The sequence below is a fragment of the Scyliorhinus canicula genome, chromosome 3 (genome assembly GCF_902713615.1).
Source record: "Scyliorhinus canicula chromosome 3, sScyCan1.1, whole genome shotgun sequence".
Taxonomy (NCBI): Eukaryota; Metazoa; Chordata; class Chondrichthyes; order Carcharhiniformes; family Scyliorhinidae; genus Scyliorhinus; species Scyliorhinus canicula.
In genome coordinates, this window is record NC_052148.1 from 91,782,961 (window position 1) to 91,804,702 (window position 21,742).

Here is a 21,742-nt window from a genome sequence, read left to right on the forward strand (position 1 = left end):
ATTGCGTCCAGTTCATTTTAGGAAAGATATGAAGGCATTAGAGTGGGTGGAAAAAATATTGATGAGAATCATTCCAGGCATTAGGAAATTCAGTTCCGTGACTAGCTTGAGGAAGCTGGGGATATTCTCCTTGGTGATGAGGAAATTGGATAGAGGTATTAAAATCATTAGAGATCTGGACAGAGTAGAGAAAGAGAAACTGTTCCTTTTGGCAGAAGGACCCAGAACTAGAGGGCACTGATTTAAGGTCTTTCGAAACCTTAACAAGGGGGACATTAGGGAAAACCTTTTTATGCAGCAAGTGGTTCGGATATATGCACTGACTGAGTACAGTGAAGGCAGATTTAGTTGTGGATTTCAAATACTTAACTGAAGAGAAACAAATTGGAGAGCTACGGAGAAAAGGCAGGGAGTGGGAACTAAGTGGGAACTTGCAGAAAGGCAGCAGGGACACATCAGGTCAAATGGCCTCCTTCTGTGCTTTAATGATTCTGTGACTTTGGAGTACATATCCACCGATTCCTGAATGTACCAGGAAGATAAGGTGTTTAAAAGGCATACAAGGTGCTTTCTTTTATTAGCCAAGGAGAAGAATATAAGAGCAGAAAGGTTATTCTGGAAGTGCGTAGAACACCAATACAGCTATAGGACTGCATTCAGTCCAGCAACATTACAGGAAGTTGTGATTTGACCAGAAGATATTCACAAAGATGTTATCAAGATGAGATAATTTTACCTCTTAGAAAAGATTGGATAGCTGTGGTTGTTTTGTCTGAAAAATAAAAAGCTGGGGGGTGGGAACCTATTGCTTGAAACGGTGATGGAAGCAGAAATTCCTACTATTCCTGTCAACAACTGAAGGCCATTCCCCGGTTGCCCATCCCAGCCCCAGATTTTCACTTTGGAGTGATAACAAATCCAAGACATTAACATGGGGTCACGAGTAGTGAACGAAAGTGAGGCTTTAATAAGCTAACCTGAAAGCCTCCTGGCCTCTGATCCCGAACTGGGGCACGACCGGAGGTCAGCCACCTTTATACAGAGCCCGAGGGGAGGCGGAGCCATCAGGCAGTGGTTTACCACAATTCATATAATATTCTAAGAGTGGTTTACCACAGTCACTTCAGAAAAAATGTTTTGGAAGCACAGGTAAGTCTCTTTTCTTGATGGCACGGACTCGATGGGCCAAAGGGCCTCCTTCTGTGCCATAAATACTGCGGCCGACATTTATCCATCATCCAATAAGACTAATACAAGAATACAATATTGCAAAAGTGACTACACTTCACAAGTTTCTCCTTTGTTATAGAAAGCCCTTTTTTCACATCCGGAACAAACTATTGTCAGAAAAGAACTTCAACCGAAAATCAGACTATTTGTGATGCATCTCTTTCTGTAAACTGAATTATGCGCTACACACCATATTTAATCTGTGGTGGAACGTTTTTTTTACCCGCACTTGAAGAGAATGCGCGGGATTGGCAGAATTTCGAGATGAGGTCGCGCTGGAGGGAGGGTTGATGGTGACGGGACAATATCGAACCTCGCCGCTAGCCGTAGACTGGAGTCCAAGATGGCGGCCTCAATGTCAGCGGCTTTCCATCAGATTCGCCTCCTCCGGGCTCTCCCTCGGTGTTTACCGAGTCCCAGCAGGTAAAAGACCGCCCCATCGATCATTATTAAACACCCATTAAGGCAGGGCTTCTCCCACCGTGCAGTTTAAAAACTGACCTCAGCTTACAGTTTTATGGTGATACCCTTTACCGCGGTCTAAAGTCGCACATGAAGGAGCTTCCTTTATCCTCGGAATTTATTTTGGAAAAAAAATAGATTCAGTGCCCTGTTGCTGTCGGTAAATTTACCGGTGGGAACGTGCCTGTCATTTGCTCCCAGCGCCCCGGGAAGACCTGCTACATTTGGTGTGAGTGACCCCGACAATGTGGGGAGGTTTATCAATGAGGCGGTGCTTCACGGTACATTAACTTGGTTGATGAAAGCACGGCACTTCATCCCACTGAAACGGAAAACCTAGATCACTGAGCATTTCATTCTCAGTGTGGAGATTTAAACAAGAATAAATTTCATGGACGTGTTTCAAGAGCAAAAATAAACAGTTTGCATTTACGTAGTGCCTTTGAGTAATAAAACACCCCAAGTAAGATCACTGGAGTGTAAAGCAAAGTTTGACATAGGCACACTACTATTGGGGTAAATACTTTTGGTCACCTTCTGTTAAAGAGGTAGGTTGCAAGAGCAGAAGTAGGCCATTTGGCCTGTTGAGTCTGCTCCACCATTCAATGAGCTCATGACTGATCTGATGTGATAATACTTTTCTGCTTTATCCCCATAACCCTTGATTTCATTCCTGATTGAAAATCTGTCTGAGTCTTGAATGATCCAACCCCTGGAGCTCTCTGCGGTAATGAATTCCACAAATTCACTACCCTCTGAAAGACGAAATCTCTCCTCATTTCTGTTTGATGGGTGACTCTTCCTCTATGATTATGCCCTCTGGTCCTAGACTCTCTCAAAAGGAAGTATCCCCTCGGCATCTATCCCGTCAAGACCCCTGGGAATTCTTTTTGTCTTAATCAGATCGCCTCTCATTCTAAATTCCAATCAGTACAGGCTCAACCTCTCCTCATAAGAAAATCTCTCCATAACCGGGAGCAATTTCATGAACGATCTCCGAGCATATTAAGTTGTTCTTACTTTCTCATTTGGAGGAGGGCTTCTTTTGTCTGGCACTTGAAAACGCAATAGTAAATGTATACGGTTCCCAGCTTTGCTTCACCTCCACTCATTTGCTGCTAAAACCCCCATACATGTCTTTGTTACCTTGAGATTTGATTGTTCTAATGCTCACACAAAGTATTGTGGATACTGGAAATATTAAATAACATGCTGGAAATACTCAACAAGTTAGCAGTAGAAAAGAGCAGAACTAACATTTCAGATAAATGACCTGCCATCAGACCTGCAAAGGTATCCTACTAGGCCACCCATCTTACACCCTCTATATACATGAGCTGATGCAAAACACTGCTGGTATACATACATACATAAAAGATAGAAGCAGGAGAAAGCCTTTTGGCCCTTCGAGCCTGCTCTGCCATTCATCACGATTATGGTTGATCATCAACTCAATAGCCTAATCCTGCTTTCTCCCCATAGCCTTTGACCCCAATCTCCCCAAATGCAATATCCACCCGCCTCTTGAATATATTTAACGTTTTAGCATCAACTTCCTGTGGTAATGAATTCGACAGGCTCACCACTCTTTGTGTGAAAAAATGTCTCCTTATCTCTGTCCGAAATGGTTTACCCTGAATCCTCAGTGTGTGACCCCTGGTTCTGGACACACCCATCAATGGTAACATCTTCCCTGCATCTACCCTGTCCAGTCCTGTTAGAATTTTATACGTCTCTATGAGATCCCCCCTCATTCTTCTGAACTCCAACGAGAACAATCCCAACCTAGTCAATCTCTCCTCGTATGACAGTCCCGTCATCCCTGGAATCAGTCTAGTAAACCTCCGCTGCACTCCCGTCCTCGGAGAAGGAGTTCAAAACTGCACACAATATTCCAAGTGTGGCCTCACCAAGGCCCTGTACAATTGCAGAACACATCCCTGCTTCTATACTCAACCTCTTGCAATGAAGGCCAACATACCATTAGCCTCTTTACTTCCTGCTGCACCTGCATGCTTACCTTCAGCGACTGGTGCACAAGGACACCCAGGTCCCACTGCACACTCCCCTCTCCCAATTTACAATCATTCAGGTAGTAATCTGCTTCCTGATTTTGCTTCCAAATTGAATAACCTCACACTTATCCAAATTATACTGCATCTGCCATTGTTTTGCCCGCTCACCCAACCTGTCCAGATCTTGCTGTAGGATCCCTGCATCCTCGTCACAATTCACCCTCCCACCTAATTTGGTATCATCTGCAAATTTTGAGATGTTACATTTTGTTCCCTCATCCAAATCTTTAATATATATTGTGAATAGCTGGGGTCCCAGCACCGATCCCTATGGTAGCCCACTGGTTACTGCCTGGCAATTTGAAAAGGACCCATTAATCCCTACTCTTTGTTTCCTCTCTGCCAACCAGTTTTCTAGCCACCTCAATACATTTCCCCCAATCCCATGGGCTTTAATTTTGCACAATAATCTCTTATGCAGATCTTTGTCAAACGCCTTCTGAAAGTCCAAATATACCATATCGACTGGCTCCCCCTTGTCGACTGTACTGGTTACCTCTTCAAAAAATTCCAACAGATTTGTCAAGCATGATTTTCCCTTCATAAATCCATGTTGATTCTGACTGATCTTGCCACTGTGTTCTAAATGTTCCGCTCTAAAGTCCTTGATAATGGATTCAAGCATTTTCCCCACTACCAATGTTAGGCTTACTGGTCTATAATTCCCTGCTTTCTCTCTACCATCGTTTTGAATATCGGAGTGACGTGAGCTCGCTACCCTCCAATCTGGAGGGGCGGTTCCAGAGTCCATAGAATTCCGGAAGAGCAGTTTTCAAAACTTTATTGTAGCCACCAAGACTTGATATCCGTGCTGAGCATGAGTCCAACTGGATCTCCCAGCATGAAATGAAATGAAAATCGCTTATTGTCACGAGTAGGCTTCAATGAAGTTACTGTGAAAAGCCCCTAGTCGCCACATTCCTGCGCCTGTTCGGGGAGGCTGGTACGGGAATAAACTGAATAGATGACATTTATAATAGAGTGGGTACTTCAAATTGCTTCAGATTTATGTTATCACCTTCATATTAATTCCCTTCAAGCTGGTCACCTGTTTATGACTGTACCAAGTGATGTGAAGTTACCTGCTTTCTTTCCATTTAAATGTGTCTCAAGTGCTGTAAACTGCACATTGATGTATTAATGTTAGAGAAGAGCATGACTCTCTTATCTGCTCTCCTCGAATATTAAACTGGTGAGTGGAGTTCTAAGTATCTATATTTGTTTGCACATAGATGGTGAGCTCCTTTGTTGCTTGACAAAGTGTACACAGCGAGCAGCTTAACTGCTCCAACAATCTCATTTTATTGGTACTAGCTTTGTATTTTGAGTTTAAAAAAAGGAACTTAAATATGCATACCAAGATCAATTATCCAAGATGGAATGCTACACATACCAGTACAATGAACTGTTTATTATAGGCTGCTGTATATTTTACCATCATTTAAAGCATCCTGAGCAAGGACCTTAATTTAAAAGTTAGATGTTTTGGATAAAGCAAATCAAAGATGCGAATCACCAAGAAAACTTTGGGGTATCAGTGGGAAATAATGGGGCTTCTTCCTGTAGTATGCTGCAAAGACATGATATTTGTTTCGAATATAAATATTTTTATTTACTATTCTGCATGAATTCAAGCTTTTACAAGATAACCTTCACTCATCATCTACTCGTTTTAACTCTGGGAACAAGGTCTCCTGAGATACTTGCAAGATGAAATGAAGATCGCTTATTGTCACAAGTAGGCTCAAATTAAGTTACTGCGAAAAGCCCCTAGTCGCCACATTCCGGTGCCTGTTCGGGGAGGCTGGTACAGGAATTGAACTGTGCTGCTGGCCTGCTTTGGTCTGCTTTCAAAGCCAGCAATTTAGCCCTGTGCTGATCAGTATGCTACTCACAATTTTGGGTGCCAGGAAATGTAGGTTAAGGTTAAAAAAATTGCTGAACATTGAATTATTGAGTAACAGATGACAGCACAATGTTATGTATTTTCTCTGATTCTCTGAATAATTTTGTGGCAACTTTAAAAATAATTAATAATGCAGGCACCAATACCGATACAACCGTTTGCTTTGGGTTTAGCACCTCCAAATCCATTGGGGTTTTGTATGCTGGAAAAAAAGATTGAGTAAGTTTTCATAGAATCCCTACAGTGCAGAAGGAGGCCATTCAGCCCATCGAGATTGCTCCAAACCTCTGAAAGAGCACCCTATCTCGGGCCCCGACCCCCACCCCCACCCTATCCCTGTAACCCAACCTAACTGTTGGACACTAAGCATCTGGCTAAAGCACCTAACCTGCACGTCCTTGAACTGTGGGAGGAAGCTGGAGTACCCGGAGGAAACCCACCCAGACATGGGGAAAATGTGCAAAGTCCACACAGACTGAATCAAACCGGGTCCCTGGTGTTGTGAGTCAGCAGTATTAACCACTGTGCCACCATGCCGCTTTTGCATTCGGATTCGAAGTGTTGAATAACAACCTGTTTATCATATCAAAGAACACAGATTAAATGTTTGTATCACAATTCTGCTCACTGTTTTGTATTTGACATGGAATGGTGTGAAGAAAAATATCTGCAACTTCTGAATTTTCAATGTTTGGAAACACCAGAAACATATTTGGAGTTTTATTTCATTTTATCTATAGGTAGACACTTTGAGACTAGGTAGCATGTTTATCGCTAGCATACTATCAAAATAAGGTGATTGAAAAAGATTTTTAAAAACTTTATACAAAAGTTTATTGCTTCAGCACAGTGCTTTCATGACTCAGCATATGACATCCTCCCATGGTGGTTCTCTCTCCAACCTTATATTTAATAACTTTTTTGCTACAGGTAAAAAATAAATTGTACTTGTAAAAGATAAACCTTATTATATCATCAATCTTTCTTATTTGTATTTAAACAGTGCTGCTCAAGTCATTGTTTCTCTAAACTTTCTTCTTGTTCATTTAAGCTTTAAATATGCCATAACCATTCCTTCTTTCTTCTTTATCTCATTATGAAATCATGACTTATTTCACAGTATTATTCTTTCTCGGCAAGAAGGGATTATTAGAATCCCTTTGTCTGGGTCTGGGTTCAAGTGCCACTTCAGGACTTGATGGCCATGGAAGTTGTGTTCATCATGTGGACAACAGGTTAATTATCAACCTGGAAATTGTTCTGGTACACCTAAATGGCAGACAGTTAGAGCAGGAGAGGCCGGACAGCAGAAGGCAACTGAAAACCACTGCAGTATGTTGCTAAGTATAATCATGGACCAATCCAATGGAAGTCCATGGTCTCCAACACCCTCTGGGGCATGGTATCTGGAGGAGGATCCTTTCTCTAAACTTGAATTTTTAAAAAATAATTTCTTGAAGACATATCGAGATAGCACAAAAGCAGAAACAATCAAAGAGCAATAACGAATACGCCATAATACAGTAACAATGCATTTAACACTAACAATATAACACAGCAGAAACCCCCCGTATATACAAACACACCAGCAACACTGCCAAAAACTTTTAAAACCAAAATAACTTCCCCATACCTTTTAATAAGCAGTGACTATTATAACCCCCCCCCTTGAAAAGGTTGATGAACAGGTTCCACCTTATGGAGGGTCCCTCATCCAATCCTCTAATAGCGAACTTAATTCCCTCCCAAGTGAAGAAAATCAGTAACATCCTGCACCCAAGACCCGATACTTAGTGGATCTGAGGACCGCCAGTTTAGCAAAGTTCTCCTCTGTGCTAGCAGGGAGCCGAGAGCCACCACATTTGCTTCTCTCCCCACTGGAGCACCCGCATCTCCAGACACTCCGAAAATAGCTTCCCATGGGGAAGGCGTGACCACCATTCCCAATACCTTGGACAATACATCAATGACTCCCTTCCAGAACCCCGCCAACTTTAGGCAAGTCCAAAATAAGTGGTATGGTTTGCAGGGGACCCATCACACGGAATGCAATAATCAACTACTTCTGGGAAGAATCGGCTCAAACATGCCGGTGTCATATATGCTCTGTGTGCAACTTTAAACTGAATAAGACTAAGTCTGGCGCAAACAAGGACACATTAATCCTACATAGCGCTTCTTTCCAAAACCCCTGCTCGCACTGCCCCTCCCAATTCCCCCTCCCATTTTTGTCAAATTGCCACCATTGAAGCTTCCTCCTTCTTGGTCAGCTCACCATATAAGTCTTGCCATTCCTAATTCCTTCCTGTGATAGGAGCCTATCCTGTAATCCGGGCCAGCAACATTGGGAATAAACCCACCTCCTTTCTCAAAAAGGCCATGATTTGGAGGTATCTAAACCCGTTACCATTGGATAATTTGTAAGCCCCCCGCCAACTCAGTCAAATCCCCAAATTACCTTCCCAGAAACTGGTCCTCGAAACTTGGGTGGCACAATGGTTAGCACTGTTGCTTCATAGCGCCAGGGACCCAAGTTTGATTCCCAGCTCAAGTCTGTGTGGAGTCTTCACGTTCTTCCCGTGTCAGTGTGGGTTTCCTCTGGGTGCTCCAGTTTCCTCCCACAAGTCTCAAAAGATGTGCTTGTTGGGTGAATTGTGCATTCTGAATACTCCCTCAGTGTACCTGAACAGGCGCCGGAGTTTGGCAACTAGGGGATTTTCACAGTAACTTCATTGCAGTGTTAATGTAAGCCTACTTGTGACATAATAAATATTATTATTTAATCCCCAAACCGTGTCTCTCCCTAAACTTGGCATCCAGTCTAGGTGGGTCAAATCTATGGTTACCACAAATCTTCATATACATGCTCTCCACGCCAAAATGTAGCAGGCACTGATTCCACAACTTTAGTGTAGAAACTACCACCGGATTTGAAAATACCACCGGATTTGATAAGTACCTGTTTGGTGAGAACGGCAGAGGAGCCAAAGCCAGTGCCCTCAAGGAGGTCCCTCTGCATGAGGTTTCCTCCACCCGACACCATACCGACCCTTCGTCTACCACCCACTTCTGGACCGTGGCAATGTTTGCAGTCCAGTAGTAATTTTGAAAGCTAGGGAGAGCCAGGCCCCTCCAAATAAGCTCTCTTAATACGAGGAATCCTCCTGCTCACAGAAAACTCAGGATAAGCCTATTAACCTTTTTGAAGAATGATTTAGAACACAGAACTGTACAGCACAGTACAGGCCCTTCGGTCCACGATGTTGTGCCGAACTAGTCTGAAACTAAGATCAAATCAACTTACTCCCAGTCATTCTAGTGCACTCTATATGCCTATCCAATAACCGCTTGAAAGTTCCTAAAGTGCCTGACTCCACTACCATAGCTGGGAGTGCGTTCCATGCCCCAACCACTCTCAGTAAAGAACCTACCTCTGACATCCCTCCTATATCTTCCACCATGAACCTTATAGTTTTGCCCCCTTGTAACAGCTACATCCACCCGAGGAAAAAGTCGCTGAACGTCCACTCTATCTATCCCTCTCATCATCTTATACACCTCAATTAAGTAACCTCTCATCCTCCTTCGCTCCAATGAGAAAAGCCCTAGCCCCCTCAACCTTTCCTCATAAGACCTACCCTCCAATCCAGGCAGCATCCTGGTAAATCTCCTTTGCACCCTTTCCAAATGCTTCCACATCCTTCCTATAATGGAGGTGACCAGAACTGCACACAATACTCCAAATGTGGTCCAACCAAGGTCTTGTACAGTTGCATCATAACCTCACGACTCTTAAACTCAATCCCCCTGTTAATACATGCTAACACACTATAGGCTTTCTTCACAGCTCTATCTACTTGGGTGGCAACTTTCAGAGATCTATGGACATGAACTCTGAGATCTCTCTGCTCCTCCACATTCTTCAGAACCCTGCCATTAATCCTGTAATCCACATTAAAATATGACCTACCAAAATCACCTCGCACGTATCAGGGTTAAACTCCATCTGCCACTTTTCAGCCCAGCTCTGCATCCTATCAATGTCTCTTTGCAGCCTACAACTGCCCTCCACATTATTTGGGCAGAAAGATTGGGAGATTTTGGTATGTAAAGAGGAATTTTTGTAGGACCACCGTTTTTATTGTCTGGACTCGCCCCGACATCGATAGCGGCAACATATCCCATCGTTTATAGTCCTCTTTAATCCCCTCCATTAAATTCTCCTGATTTAACTTATGGAGCTGGGCCCAATCCCACGCCACATGGATCCCTAGATATCAAGAGCTCCTTGGCAAGCGGAGCGGAAGCTTATTCAAGCAGCCCTAATGTTCTCTGGTGCTGATCAGGAATAATGATGCAGGGAAATTTCCCTGTTTTCTCTCTTTTAAGAATGTTGTTAACATATATAAAACACTTAGCAGGAATTTGTTATCAATTACAAACGTGAAAAAACACAACAACTACAATAAGCTATGTATATAACTCTTAATGAATCCCCCTTAGCTGTTCCAATTCAATACAAAATCCAATAAAACCAAAACCCCTTTCAAGGGCGTGGCCCAGCACACTAATCTCACTTGAATGGTAGTGATCCTTTCTCTGAGATTCTGGTCCAGTTTCCATCCAGCAAATACAAAACTCCTTCAGGAAAGCCACTGTAGCTTTAAGGTTACCAGGGTAGTTTACCACACCCAATCTGTTTTCAGTTCACTGGAACAGCTTTAAAATAAAAACAGCAAAAACTGTGGAAACTCCCTGAAGCTTAACACAGTGCTTTCCAACACTGTTTCTTCTACACTTCAAAGGCAACCAACCGAAACTGAAACCAAAAAACTAAGCTGCCTCTCACTTGACCTCCACAGCCCAGCTCCACCCACAAATGATATCACTGAAGCTGTGCTACAAGCCATGTGGTGAAACAAAACCATTCTTAAAAGGACATTCACAGGACAACCAAAACAAAAAAGTCTATTCAGGAATAACACTTATGAACTTGTGAAAAGAAGGACAACTTCCTCGTTCTAGGTCTCTCAAGCGCCACGGATCCATAAGTTGCATGAATCTCGACAACTCCCCAGCCATCATCGATATCTTCCCGGAACTAGAGCACGGGCAGTCCAGCACCGGGTGGTCTAGTACTGTGTTGAAGTCTGTCCCGAGGATCAATCTGTGTATATCCAAATCTAGGATCAGTGACAGAACCTCCCTCATAAAATCCACATCTTCCCAGTTTGGAACATAAATGTTGGACAGCACTACAGTGGAGCCCTCCAACCACCTGCTCACCAGCACAAATCTTCCATTCGGATTGGCAATGATCTTTTTCATTGTAAAAGCCACCCTCGTCAAACAACAATGAGTCAGAATACAGGAGGAAGATAGAAAACCTAGTGGCATGGTGCAATGACAACAATCGTGGGGCGGCACGGTAGCATAGCGGTTAGCATAGTTGCTTCACAGCTCCAGGGTCCTAGGTTTGATTCCCAGCTTGGGTTACTGTCTGTGCGGAGTGTGCATGTTCTCTCTGTGTCTGCATGGGTTTGCTCCGGTTTCCTCCCACAATCCAAAGATGTGCAGGTTAGGTGGATTGGCCATGCTGAATTGCCCTTGGGTTAGGTGGGGTTGCTGGGTTACGGGATAGGGCAGAGGTGTGGGCTTAAGTAGGGTGCTCTTTCCAAGAGTCGGTGCAGACTCGATGGGCTGAATGGCCTCCTGCACTGTAAATTCTATGATTCTGATCTATCCCTCAGTGTCAGCAAAACTAAGGAGCTGGTCATTAACTTAAGGAAACAAAGTGTCGTGCACATCCCTGTCGGCATCAAAGGTGCCTAGGTAGAGATGGTTGACAACTTCAAGTTCCTAGGTGTACACATCACCAACAATCTGTCCTGGTCCAACCACGTTGACGCTAGGACCCAGAAAGTACAACAGCGCCTATACTTCCTCAGGAAACTAAGGACATTCGGCATGTCCACATTGATTCTTAACCAGTTTTTACAGATGCACCATAGAAAGGATCCTATCTAGCTGCATTACAGCCTGGTATGGCAACTGCTTGGCCCAAGACCGTAGAAACTACAGAGAGTCGTGAACACAGCCCAGTCCATCATGCAAATTCGTCTCCCACCCATTGACTCTGTCTATACCTCCCGCTGCCTTGGGAAAGTGGGTAGCATAATCAAAGACCTCTTCCCACTGGATTATTTTCTCTTCCAACCACCTCCATTGGACAGAAGATACAAAAGTCTGAGAACACGCACCAATAGATTCAAAAATAGCTTCATCCCCACTGTTTCCGGAAGCCTGAATGGCCCTCTTGTGGACTGAACTGATCTCTACACATCTTCTCTACTGAGTAGTACTACACTCTGTATGCTTCACTCGATGTCTATCTCTATTTATGTGTATTTATCATATGTCCTGTGTTTTCTGATGTATGGAACAATCTGCCTGGACCTCGGTACATGTGACAGCGAATCTAATTCTAAATCTGATCCCTTGCTTATTAATACAGCCACCCCTCTCATCTTCATGTCAGGACTTGAATGGTAGACCTGACCGACCCATCCCCTTCTTAGTCTTGTCTCATCCGCCACATTTAAGTGAGTTTTCTGGAGAAACATCAAGTTCACCCTCGGATTCATCAAATGCGCAAAAACACGCAACCTCTTAACAGGTCCATCTAGTCCCCGAACATTCCAAGTCGCCAATCAAGTAAGGGGGTGCCTAACCCTTCCCTTCCCCCTCTTGAATCAGTCAATCAAGTTACTTTCATCCAATTGCCCCAGGTCATCGACTCGCATTCCTTGAAACCTCCATAAGGTCCACCGCCACTGATTCCTGTACCTCTGCGCCTCATGCAACCACCTTACACTTTAACTTGATTTCACAGATACATTTGCAAAACCCCCCAAAAAGAAAGCAAAATGCAGCGAGAGAGCCACGCAGACATTGGTAGGTAATCCCAATCTTGGAAGGATTTTTGTTTTGAGAATATAGGTGATGCCAGAATCATTATCAATATCAGCCAACGGAGTCAGGAAGGGTAGCTGGGTAGTCCATGTTCAGTGGGAATCTAGCTGAGAGCAAGAAGTGGGTCTCTCAGACACAGTTAGCTCAGTGGGTATGAAGGAAGATGGGTGAGAGAAGACAACAGAGCTGGTGGTGCATAAGAAGAAGTTTGACTCATTGGACTCATGGAAGAAAGGGAACGGGAAGAGGTATTGATTAAGAAATCGATCATTTATATGTAGAAATACAATGTGACATTTTTTATCATTCTGTCACAATAGTACTTTCAGTGACCCGGTATTTTTTTGTATTGGGGTTTTCATAAGAGTCGTTATCGCTGAATAAAATTCTAATCTTCATTTTATGCCGCAAAAGGGAAGTGTCAGATTTCCTGGTACTCAAATGTGAATTTGTGAGGGCCAGGAAGAATCCAGCACGAGTTGGTAGAATAGAAAGAACAAACATTTATTCTCAATTACATATATATACACACAACAGCAGCAGCAGTACTCTCTTCCTGCTCACTCCTCTCTCGCTGGTTCCATACTGGCCAGCTCTCTTTATGCAGGGACGCTGCTAATGATTTCTCCACCCCCATCATTGGGGAAGCTCATACTCCCTAAGGATTGTGTGGTTGCCATTAGTCCCCAGCCAGTGGTAAGCAGGCAGGTTATAACAACTCCCCCAAAAGTCCAAGGAATCCACCAAAGACCCTGGTGAAGGAGGGTATTGGACTTGTTTTGCCGCAGGTCGGACATCATTTGCACAAGCCGTTGGATCAGGTGGTGTGTAATGAGTCGGAGAACAGCATTTCTGTGATGAATTGTGTAATGGTTGTACATCCATGGCCCGTGGGCCCAAGGACTCCCCTCTGAGGCGTCCTGTGTCTCCATCTCGGAATCGGAGTCCACTGCCTCCATCATCTCGGCATCCCTATCTCCATGCGGTTCTGAAACGACCGGCACAGGCTTTGAGTGCGGCAACAGAGGAAGATTGTGAGGAATACTCTCCACTGTATCTGTGTCTGTGGCTGTAGAAGTAAGCTCCGGGGGCGGGGAATCTTTGTAAAGAATGGTCTTCTGGACCGAACGTGGTCTACATGCATGCGCAGGAGACTACCCTGGGCTTGCACCTTGTAAGAGATAGGGCCCGTTCGGCGAAAGATAACACCAGGGACCCACTGGGCACCACCAGCAAAATTTCGAACGAACACTGGGTCACCGGGTGCAAAGTGCCGAAATGGCCGATGCCAAGAAAGGCCATGTCCGTACCGTTCTTGAGTGCGGCGTACTTTTGCGCCAATGTCCGGGAAAACCATTGCTATGGCAGGTGCGAAGTCTCTGGCCCATTAAGAGTTCCACGGGAGCTACCCCAGTCACCGCATGTAGAGTGGTCCTGTATGAAAACAAAAATCGAGCCAGTCTCGTGTCCAGAGACCCGGAAGACTGATTCTTTAGGCACGTTTGAATGTCTGCACTGCGCGCTCTGCCAACCCATTGGAAGCCAGGTGGTATGGGGCAGTGTGGATATGGCGTATGCCGTTTACCTTCATGAACCTCGCAAACTCCTCACTTGTGAACGGAGTGCCGTTGTCCGTGACCAGCATCTCGGGGAGGCCATGCGTATTGAAAGACAAATGCATCTTCTCGATTGTTGCGCAGGATGTTGTGTTTCCCATCTCATGCACTCTAACCATTTAGACTGGGCATCGATTAATAGAAGGAACATGGATCCTTGAAAAGGGCTGGCAAAATCCGAATGCAAGCGTGCCTAAGGCCGTCCTGGCCATTCCGAGTGTAGGGGCGCAAATGGAGCAGTTTTGGGCCACCTTCTCAATGTCGGTGTCGAGGCCTGGCCACCAGACATAACTCGGGCCAACATTTTTATTTTGGTCACACCGTGATGCCCATTGTTCAAGTCCCTTAGTATCAGCTTCTGTCCTTTTTCCGGAACAATCACATGCTTCCCCCACAAGAGGATACTTCTTCCACGCTAAATTCTGACAGCTTCGAGGAAAATGCAGGCAACTTGCCTGGGAGCTGTCTATGTTGCCCACCATGCAGGACAATGTGCCAAACCTTTGACAGGACTGGCTCCGTCTGAGTCCACTCATGGATCTGTGATGCCATGACAGGCAAGGAGTCCAGAAAATTTAGGGTTGCAACCACCTCACCGGTCGTGGGGGTCGACATGGGACCGGTCGACAAAGGCAATCGGCTCAGTACATCGGCATTCGATATCTGGGTCCCTGGTTTATACTCCAGAGAATACCCATAGGCAGCGAGCACCGTGCGGAAGCAATGGGCGGTATTGGCTTATCCTCTTGGAAAAGTCCCAGCAGAGGCTTCTGATCAGTCACGATAGTGAAGTGGCGGCCATACACATACTGGTGGAAGCGTTTCACCGCAAAGATCACTGCTTGGCCCTCCTTCTCGATCTGCGCGTACTTCTTTTCCGCCGCAGTTAATGTGCGGGAGGCGAAAGCCCCATGATCCCATTCTATTTTGCCCACCGGTTTTTTTGCGGCTGTCCCCAAACCCAGGTGTGATTCTTCTTTAGCAGAAGGTGCAACGGGGCCAGCGTATTTGCCAAATTGGGGAGGAACTTTCTGTAATAGTTTACGAGACTGAGAAAAGAACGAAGATGCGAAGTGTCAGTCGGGGTGGGGGCCTGTTGAATTGCACGCACCTTCTCTGCGACGGGGTGTAAACCTTTGCGGTCCACCCGATAACCCAGGTAAACTACTTCCTTGTCCTGAAAGACGCACTTTGTACAACGTAAACGGGGCGCTGCCACACAATGCAGCTGCAGGCAGTCGTCCTCCGTCTCCACGTCCTCAGGAGTAGTCGCCGCAGGTTCATCCAAATGGAACAAAGAAAAGTACAACACAGGAACAGGCCCTTCGGCCCTCCAAGCCTGTGCCGACCATGCTGACCATTGAAACTAAAATCTTCTACACATTCCTGGGTCCGTATCCCTCTATTCCCATCGTATTCATGTATTTGTCAGATGCCCCTTAAATGTCACTATCGTCCCTGCTTCCACTACCTCCTCCTGCAGCGAGTTCCAGGTACCCACTACCCTCTGTGTTTTTTAAAAAAAACTTGCCTCGTACATCTCCTCTAAACTTTAAACCAATGTCCCCTAGTAATGGACCCCTCTACCCTGGGAAAAAGCCTGTGACTATCCACATCTGTCTATGCCCCTCATAATTTTGTAGACCTCCTATCAGGTCGCCCCTCAACCTCCGTTGTTGCAGTGAGAACAAACCAAGTTTATTCAACCTCTCCTCATAGCTAATGTCCTCCATACCAGGCAACGTCCTGGTAAATCTCTTCTGCACCCTCTCTAAAGCCTCCACATCCTTCTGGTAGTGTGGCGACCAGAATTGAACACTATACTCCAAGTGTGGCCTAACTAAGGTTCTATACAGCTGCAACATGACTTGCCAATTCTTATAATCAATGCCCCGGCTAATGAAGGCAAACATGCTGTATGCCTTTCTTGACTACCGTCTCCACCTGTGTTGCCCCTTTCAGTGACCTGTGGACATGTACACCTGGATCTCTCTGACTTTCAATACTCTTGAGGGTTCTACCATTCACTGTATATTCCGTACCTGCATTTGACCTTCCAAAATGCATTACCTCACATTTGTCCGGATTAAACTCCATCTGCCATCTCTCTGCCCAAGTCTCCAAACAATCTAAATCCTGTTGTATCCTCTCACAGTCCTCATCGCTATCCGCAATTCCACCAACCTTTGTGTCGTCTGCAAACTTACTAATCAGACCAGTTACCTTTTCCTCCAAATCATTTATATATACTACGAGCAGCAAAGGTCCCAACACTGATCCCTGCGGAACACCACTGGTCACAGCCCTCCAATTAGAAAAGCAACCTTCCATTGCTACTCTATGCCTTCTATGACCTAGCCAGTTCTGTATCCAAAGGTATGGCCCCTGGGCTGGCCCTAGTTTCTGTCGGAACGCCAGCGCCTCTGGCGCCCCCGGGACCGGCGTCCACAAAGGTGTCGGTGCCCACAAGTCCGACACTGACATGGCTCCTCATCCATCTATTCTGGAGAAGGCTCCTATCGCGGAGGAATGTCCGGTGGCCACTGGCGCCCCGCCCAAGGTACTGCAGGGGTGCAGGAGTCGCTTTTGGACAGAAGGGGTTGCAACCCAAGGCGTGCACCTCCATTCCCTGTAGCTCCTGCACTCCCTGTTCTGTGCTCTCTCGGGACAACGCTATCTGAATGGCCTGTTGAAAAGTCAATGTTAGCGCGGCAAACAACCTTCTCTGGGGTGGCTCCGTTGTTAATACCGTAAACCAAATGGTCGCTTAACCTTTCTGACAAGGTCTCGCCATAGTCACAGTACTCCGCAATCCTGCGTAGCCTGGATAGAAACTCTGCAAGGGATTCTCCTGGTCCTCTCAGCGGTATTAAACCGGTAACGCTGGACTATCGTGCACGGGGTTGGGTTAAAATGTTGCCCCACTAAGGTCACAAGTTCATCAAACGTCTTGGTGTCCGGCGCAGCTGGGTACTTAAGGCTCCTAATCACCCCAAACGTATGCGGGCCGCAGGCGGTGAGCAAAATGACCACCTGGCGCTTGTTTTCGGTGATGTTGTTTGCTCGGAAATAGTAACGCATCCGTTGTGCGTACTGGTTCCAACTTTCCAGAGCAGCATCAAAGACATCCAAATGTCGATACAGAGGCATGGAGTAACAGAAAAAAAAACGTACAGCCTGGATCCAACAAAAATTCAGGAAGGTGGCTTCAGCAGTGTAGACAGCCATCCACTATAACCCTTGTTGCCAGTTTTGTGAAGGGCATGAAGAATCCACCCCCCCCCCCCCCCCAACCCGGTCATTGGGGAAGCTCATACTCCCTAAGGTTTGTGGATTGTCATTAGCCCCCAGCCAGTGGTAAGCAGGCAGGTTATAATAGTGAGCTTTCTAATTGGAGAGTATAATTTTTCGCTCCTCTTCATTTTTAAAAATTAGATATATATTTTGAAATGAACAATCTGAGAAATTGGGGAACTAAAAAATGATGTCTTGAGGAGTGTATATATTCCAGAGAAGGAGGTGCTGGAGGTATTAAAGTGCATCAAGTCGGGCAGCACGGTGGCCTAGTGATTAGCACAACCGCCTCACGGCGCTGAGGTCCCAGGTTCGATCCCGGCTCTGGGTCACTGTCCGTGTGGAGTTTGCACATTCTCCCCGTGTCTGCGTGGGTTTCGCCCCCACAACCCAAAAATGTGCAGAGTAGGTGGATTGGCCACGCTAAATTGCCCCTTAATTGGAAAAATAATTGGGTAATCTAAATTTATAAAATAAAAAAAAAATAAAGTGCATCAAGTTAGATAAATCCCGGGGACCTGATGAAATGTATCCCAGGACGTTGTGGGACGTTGCTTGTAAGGGGATAGTCATGTCTCACAAATTTGATTTGGTGGGTATTTTTACCAAGAAGGTAGATGAGGACAGTGCAGTCGACGTTGTCTACATGGACTTTAGCAAGGCACCACATGGTAGGTTGTTGCAAAAGGCTAAATCTCACGGAATCCAGGGTGAGGTAGCCAATTGGATGCAAATTGGTTTGCCAACCAAAGCCAAAGGGTGACCGTGGAGGGTTGTTTTTCAAACTGGAGGCCTATGACCAGCGGTGTGCCTCAGTGATCGGTGCTGGGTCCACTGTTATTTGTTATCTATATTAATGATTTGGATGAGAATGTGAGAGGCATGGTCAGTAAGTTTGAAGGTGTTGCTCGTTATGCTTTCCTTAATTTGCTCTGTTTTAACTACCTTTGCTCAAGAGTCGCCAGGTATCTTTCTGATACCACCACAAGGTTCAAAACCGAATACTGATCAATGACTCGATACAGCAGTTAGTAAGTTTGAAATCAATGCACATTTATTTACACACAGTCAATTATTACTCATGCACAAACTCTACTCACTAAACTACCACTACTACTAAAAGCCCATACTTAGCTTCGGGTGCTCACTCAGTCAGAGGAACAATGCCGTTGTCTGGTTCTGATACTGCTGGCTTCGAACTGGTATAGAATAGTAGCTAGGAGAGCCTATCTCGTAGTGTGCGTTGACCTTAGACTTACTTGGCTGGTGCTTGGCGGACCTCTCGTTGTTGAGAGCCAAAGGCCAAGGTGAAGGTGAAGAAGAAGAGAGCGCTCTGACCTTGGAGACTTCTTTATACCACAAAGGGTTTCGCGCTCTTCTGGGCGGTTCCTGAACTTGGTCCCAATTAATTGGACCATGTCCCGATCATTTGTATCGATTCTCTCCAATAAAGGGGTCGTTTCTCGATCGCTGGGTGGGCCCAAGGTAACCGTTGGCCTGCCTTTGTTTTAGTCTCCACTGGCGCCGGGGAGTCTGCCCTGGTACCGATTGTTTAAATGTTTCTCTTTTGTCCCCGGAGACAGCTCATTATTATGCTAATGGCTTGTAGTTTCAGTTATGTCTGGGTTCTGAAAGTTCCAATCCACAGGCAAACCTTGCACCTGCTTGTTTTCCAAGCACTGTCCAATTTTCCCTGTACTCTTTGCGAATGTCCACTTTGGAATCGGGACGTGGCCACCCCAGGTGGCTGCACTCCCTCCTTGTGATCCTCAACGCGAAGTCTGAAGGATCACATTACTGCGTTGTCTTCGTTCTCTGACCAAGCCGGGCACCCATAGGCTCTACACTGACCTAAACTATGCAGCATATTTTTACCGAAACAATTTTACATACACACATCATCAAAAAGTCTACGGGGCGCTATGGTGTTAAGGGCATGCATTACAAAATTAAAAAAACTGGAACCTCTAACTATTCTTAATAAAATATCCTCAAACAAACAATTCAAAAATATCCTAACATTTTAAACTGTACAAAAATAGCATTCAAATTTCTCTGATTTGGCAGTTAAACACAGATCACATTTCTTTATTGAACAAACGAACAGACACAAAACAAAACGAATGCACTTTAATCCATGTCAAGGGGTTTGGGGGTTTGGTGAAAACCGAAGATAGGGCATCTAATTCTGTATACCGGGGTGCGAGAGCGGTAGGCTCCCCTTCGCCATTTTCTCATTCTAATGGTCTGCATGACACTGCAAAGTATCGCCAGTGCTAAAAGTGCTTCTACGACATATGAGAGTGAATACCAAGTGATAAACTTATCACACCAGGTTGGGGTACTGCTGACCGTTACTGGGCTCTGTGTACTGTGTGGGAGTGAATCATTGACTGCCTGTGGGGTGGGGGTGAGGGGATTAGCGTTCGCGCATAACCGAAGGGATCCTTCTAGTGTCCATATAACAAAGATGGAGGTCGCCTTCATCTTTTCTCTTCTTTTCTTCTCTTCTCGTCTTCTTTGAGCTTCTGGAATCCTGTGAACACAAACATAATATCTGTCGTTATCTTGCTTAAGATCTCGTGTGTTTAGTCTGTCTGTCCTTTGTTGCCAATTACCCTTTATAATTGGTCAGCATCTGTGACTCCCTCATTTTTTTTATTAAACCGAATTTCTGGACAAGTCATTCTCGAAAAATATTGACACAGTGCGAGCCGTCTCGCAGCCTGTGCGATTTACCATCCCAATGTTTCAGGATGTAAATAGCATGAGGAAAGCAACCGAAGGGTCAGACTCAATGTCATCATCTTCTCCCGGCTGCCATACTCTTGACTGTAGTAGCCTTGCCAAAGCTGCGTGGGGCGACTTGGGGTCCATCTCATCGTTCCGGATGAGCTTGAACGAATTGACTTGGTGCCAGATTTGTGTGTCTAGATTGGAGCTACTGGAGTTCAGTCCGTAATCGTCGGCGGTGGGTCTGGGTCAGGGGCTTTGAGGTATGTGATTTCAAAGGGATCACTTGAATTGTACTCTGAATCGCTGGGAATGGGGCCGTGTGCAGGGGAATAGTTATAATGTGGTGTGCTGTGGCTGTCGTCAGTGCTCTCGCAGTCACTGTCCCTGTCGCTGCTGTCTGGGGGCGGGGAGAGGCGGAGTCGTGTGTCTGTGGGGGTGGAGTTGAAGTTGTGTCCGAGGACGGGTTGGATGGCTGGGGGAGGGTAGGAATGTCTTCTGTGGGCGGGGCGTGGTCGTCTGCTGCTGCGAGCAGGATGTGGTGTGTGTGGTTGTTCTGCGAGCCATAAGCCTTAAGCTAGTTTATGTGAAACCACGCAGACTTTCCATTAGGATATTTGATCTTGTACACAGAGGGGCTTACTTTGTCCGAGATGGAGTACGGACCTGAGTATTTTGGTGAAAGAAATGTGCTCCGATTGTAGAGGGAAAGCATTACTTGCTGCCCTACTTCAAACTCATTGGCATGCACTGTCTTGTCGAAACAAGCCTTGCTCTGTATCTTCCTTGTCCCAAGTCTCATAGCTGCTGCGAGTTGGGCCTCCTTAACATTTTCTATTAACTGTTGCACAGCGTTTTCATGTGTGAGGGCTGTCACTGCGGGGCTGGTCAAATCTAAACCTAATAAATATTCTCTTCCTTTTAATGGGGCGTCCGGTCATGAGGATGTGGGGGGTGTATCCTGTGGCTGTGGATACCGTGTTTCTTAAAACCATTAACGCAAATGGGAAAACTGAATCCCAGGTGCTGTTATTCTGCTGGACCATTTTCCTAAGGGTGACTTTTAGTGTCCTATTCATCCGTTCGACGATACCACTTGACTGGGGGTGGTATGCTATACGAAACTTCTGTGTTATTCCGAGAATTGTGAGGACGTTTTTCATAACCCGTCCTATAAAATGGGAGCCTTGATCGGACTCTATGCTGCGGGAGAGTCCCCATCTTGTAAAGATGTGGTGGGTTAGAATTTTTGCCGTGGTCTTTGCCGTATTGGTGTGCGATGGAAAAGCTTCCACCCATTTTGTGAAGGTGTCGATGACCACCAACGCATACTTGTAACCTTTTCTGCAAGGGGGTAGGGGTCCTATGAAGTCTATCTGGAGATTAGTCCAGGGACCATTAACGGGGCGGGTATGGCTAAGTTGAGCCTTCTTTGCGTATTTGTCCGGATTGTT

The 21,742-nt window shown here is 45.6% G+C and overlaps 1 protein-coding gene across 1 annotated transcript in view; it reads left to right on the forward strand.

Annotated features, from left to right (window-relative positions):
- Positions 1–1,449: 1,449 nt before the first annotated feature.
- Positions 1,450–21,742, forward strand: part of ndufs4 (NADH:ubiquinone oxidoreductase subunit S4) — a 207,856-nt gene continuing 187,563 nt past the window's right edge. The window contains exon 1 of the mRNA XM_038790890.1: positions 1,450–1,653. Within this exon, the coding sequence (XP_038646818.1) occupies positions 1,574–1,653 (80 nt within the window). The 5' untranslated portion in view covers positions 1,450–1,573. The remainder of the gene's footprint in view (positions 1,654–21,742) is intronic.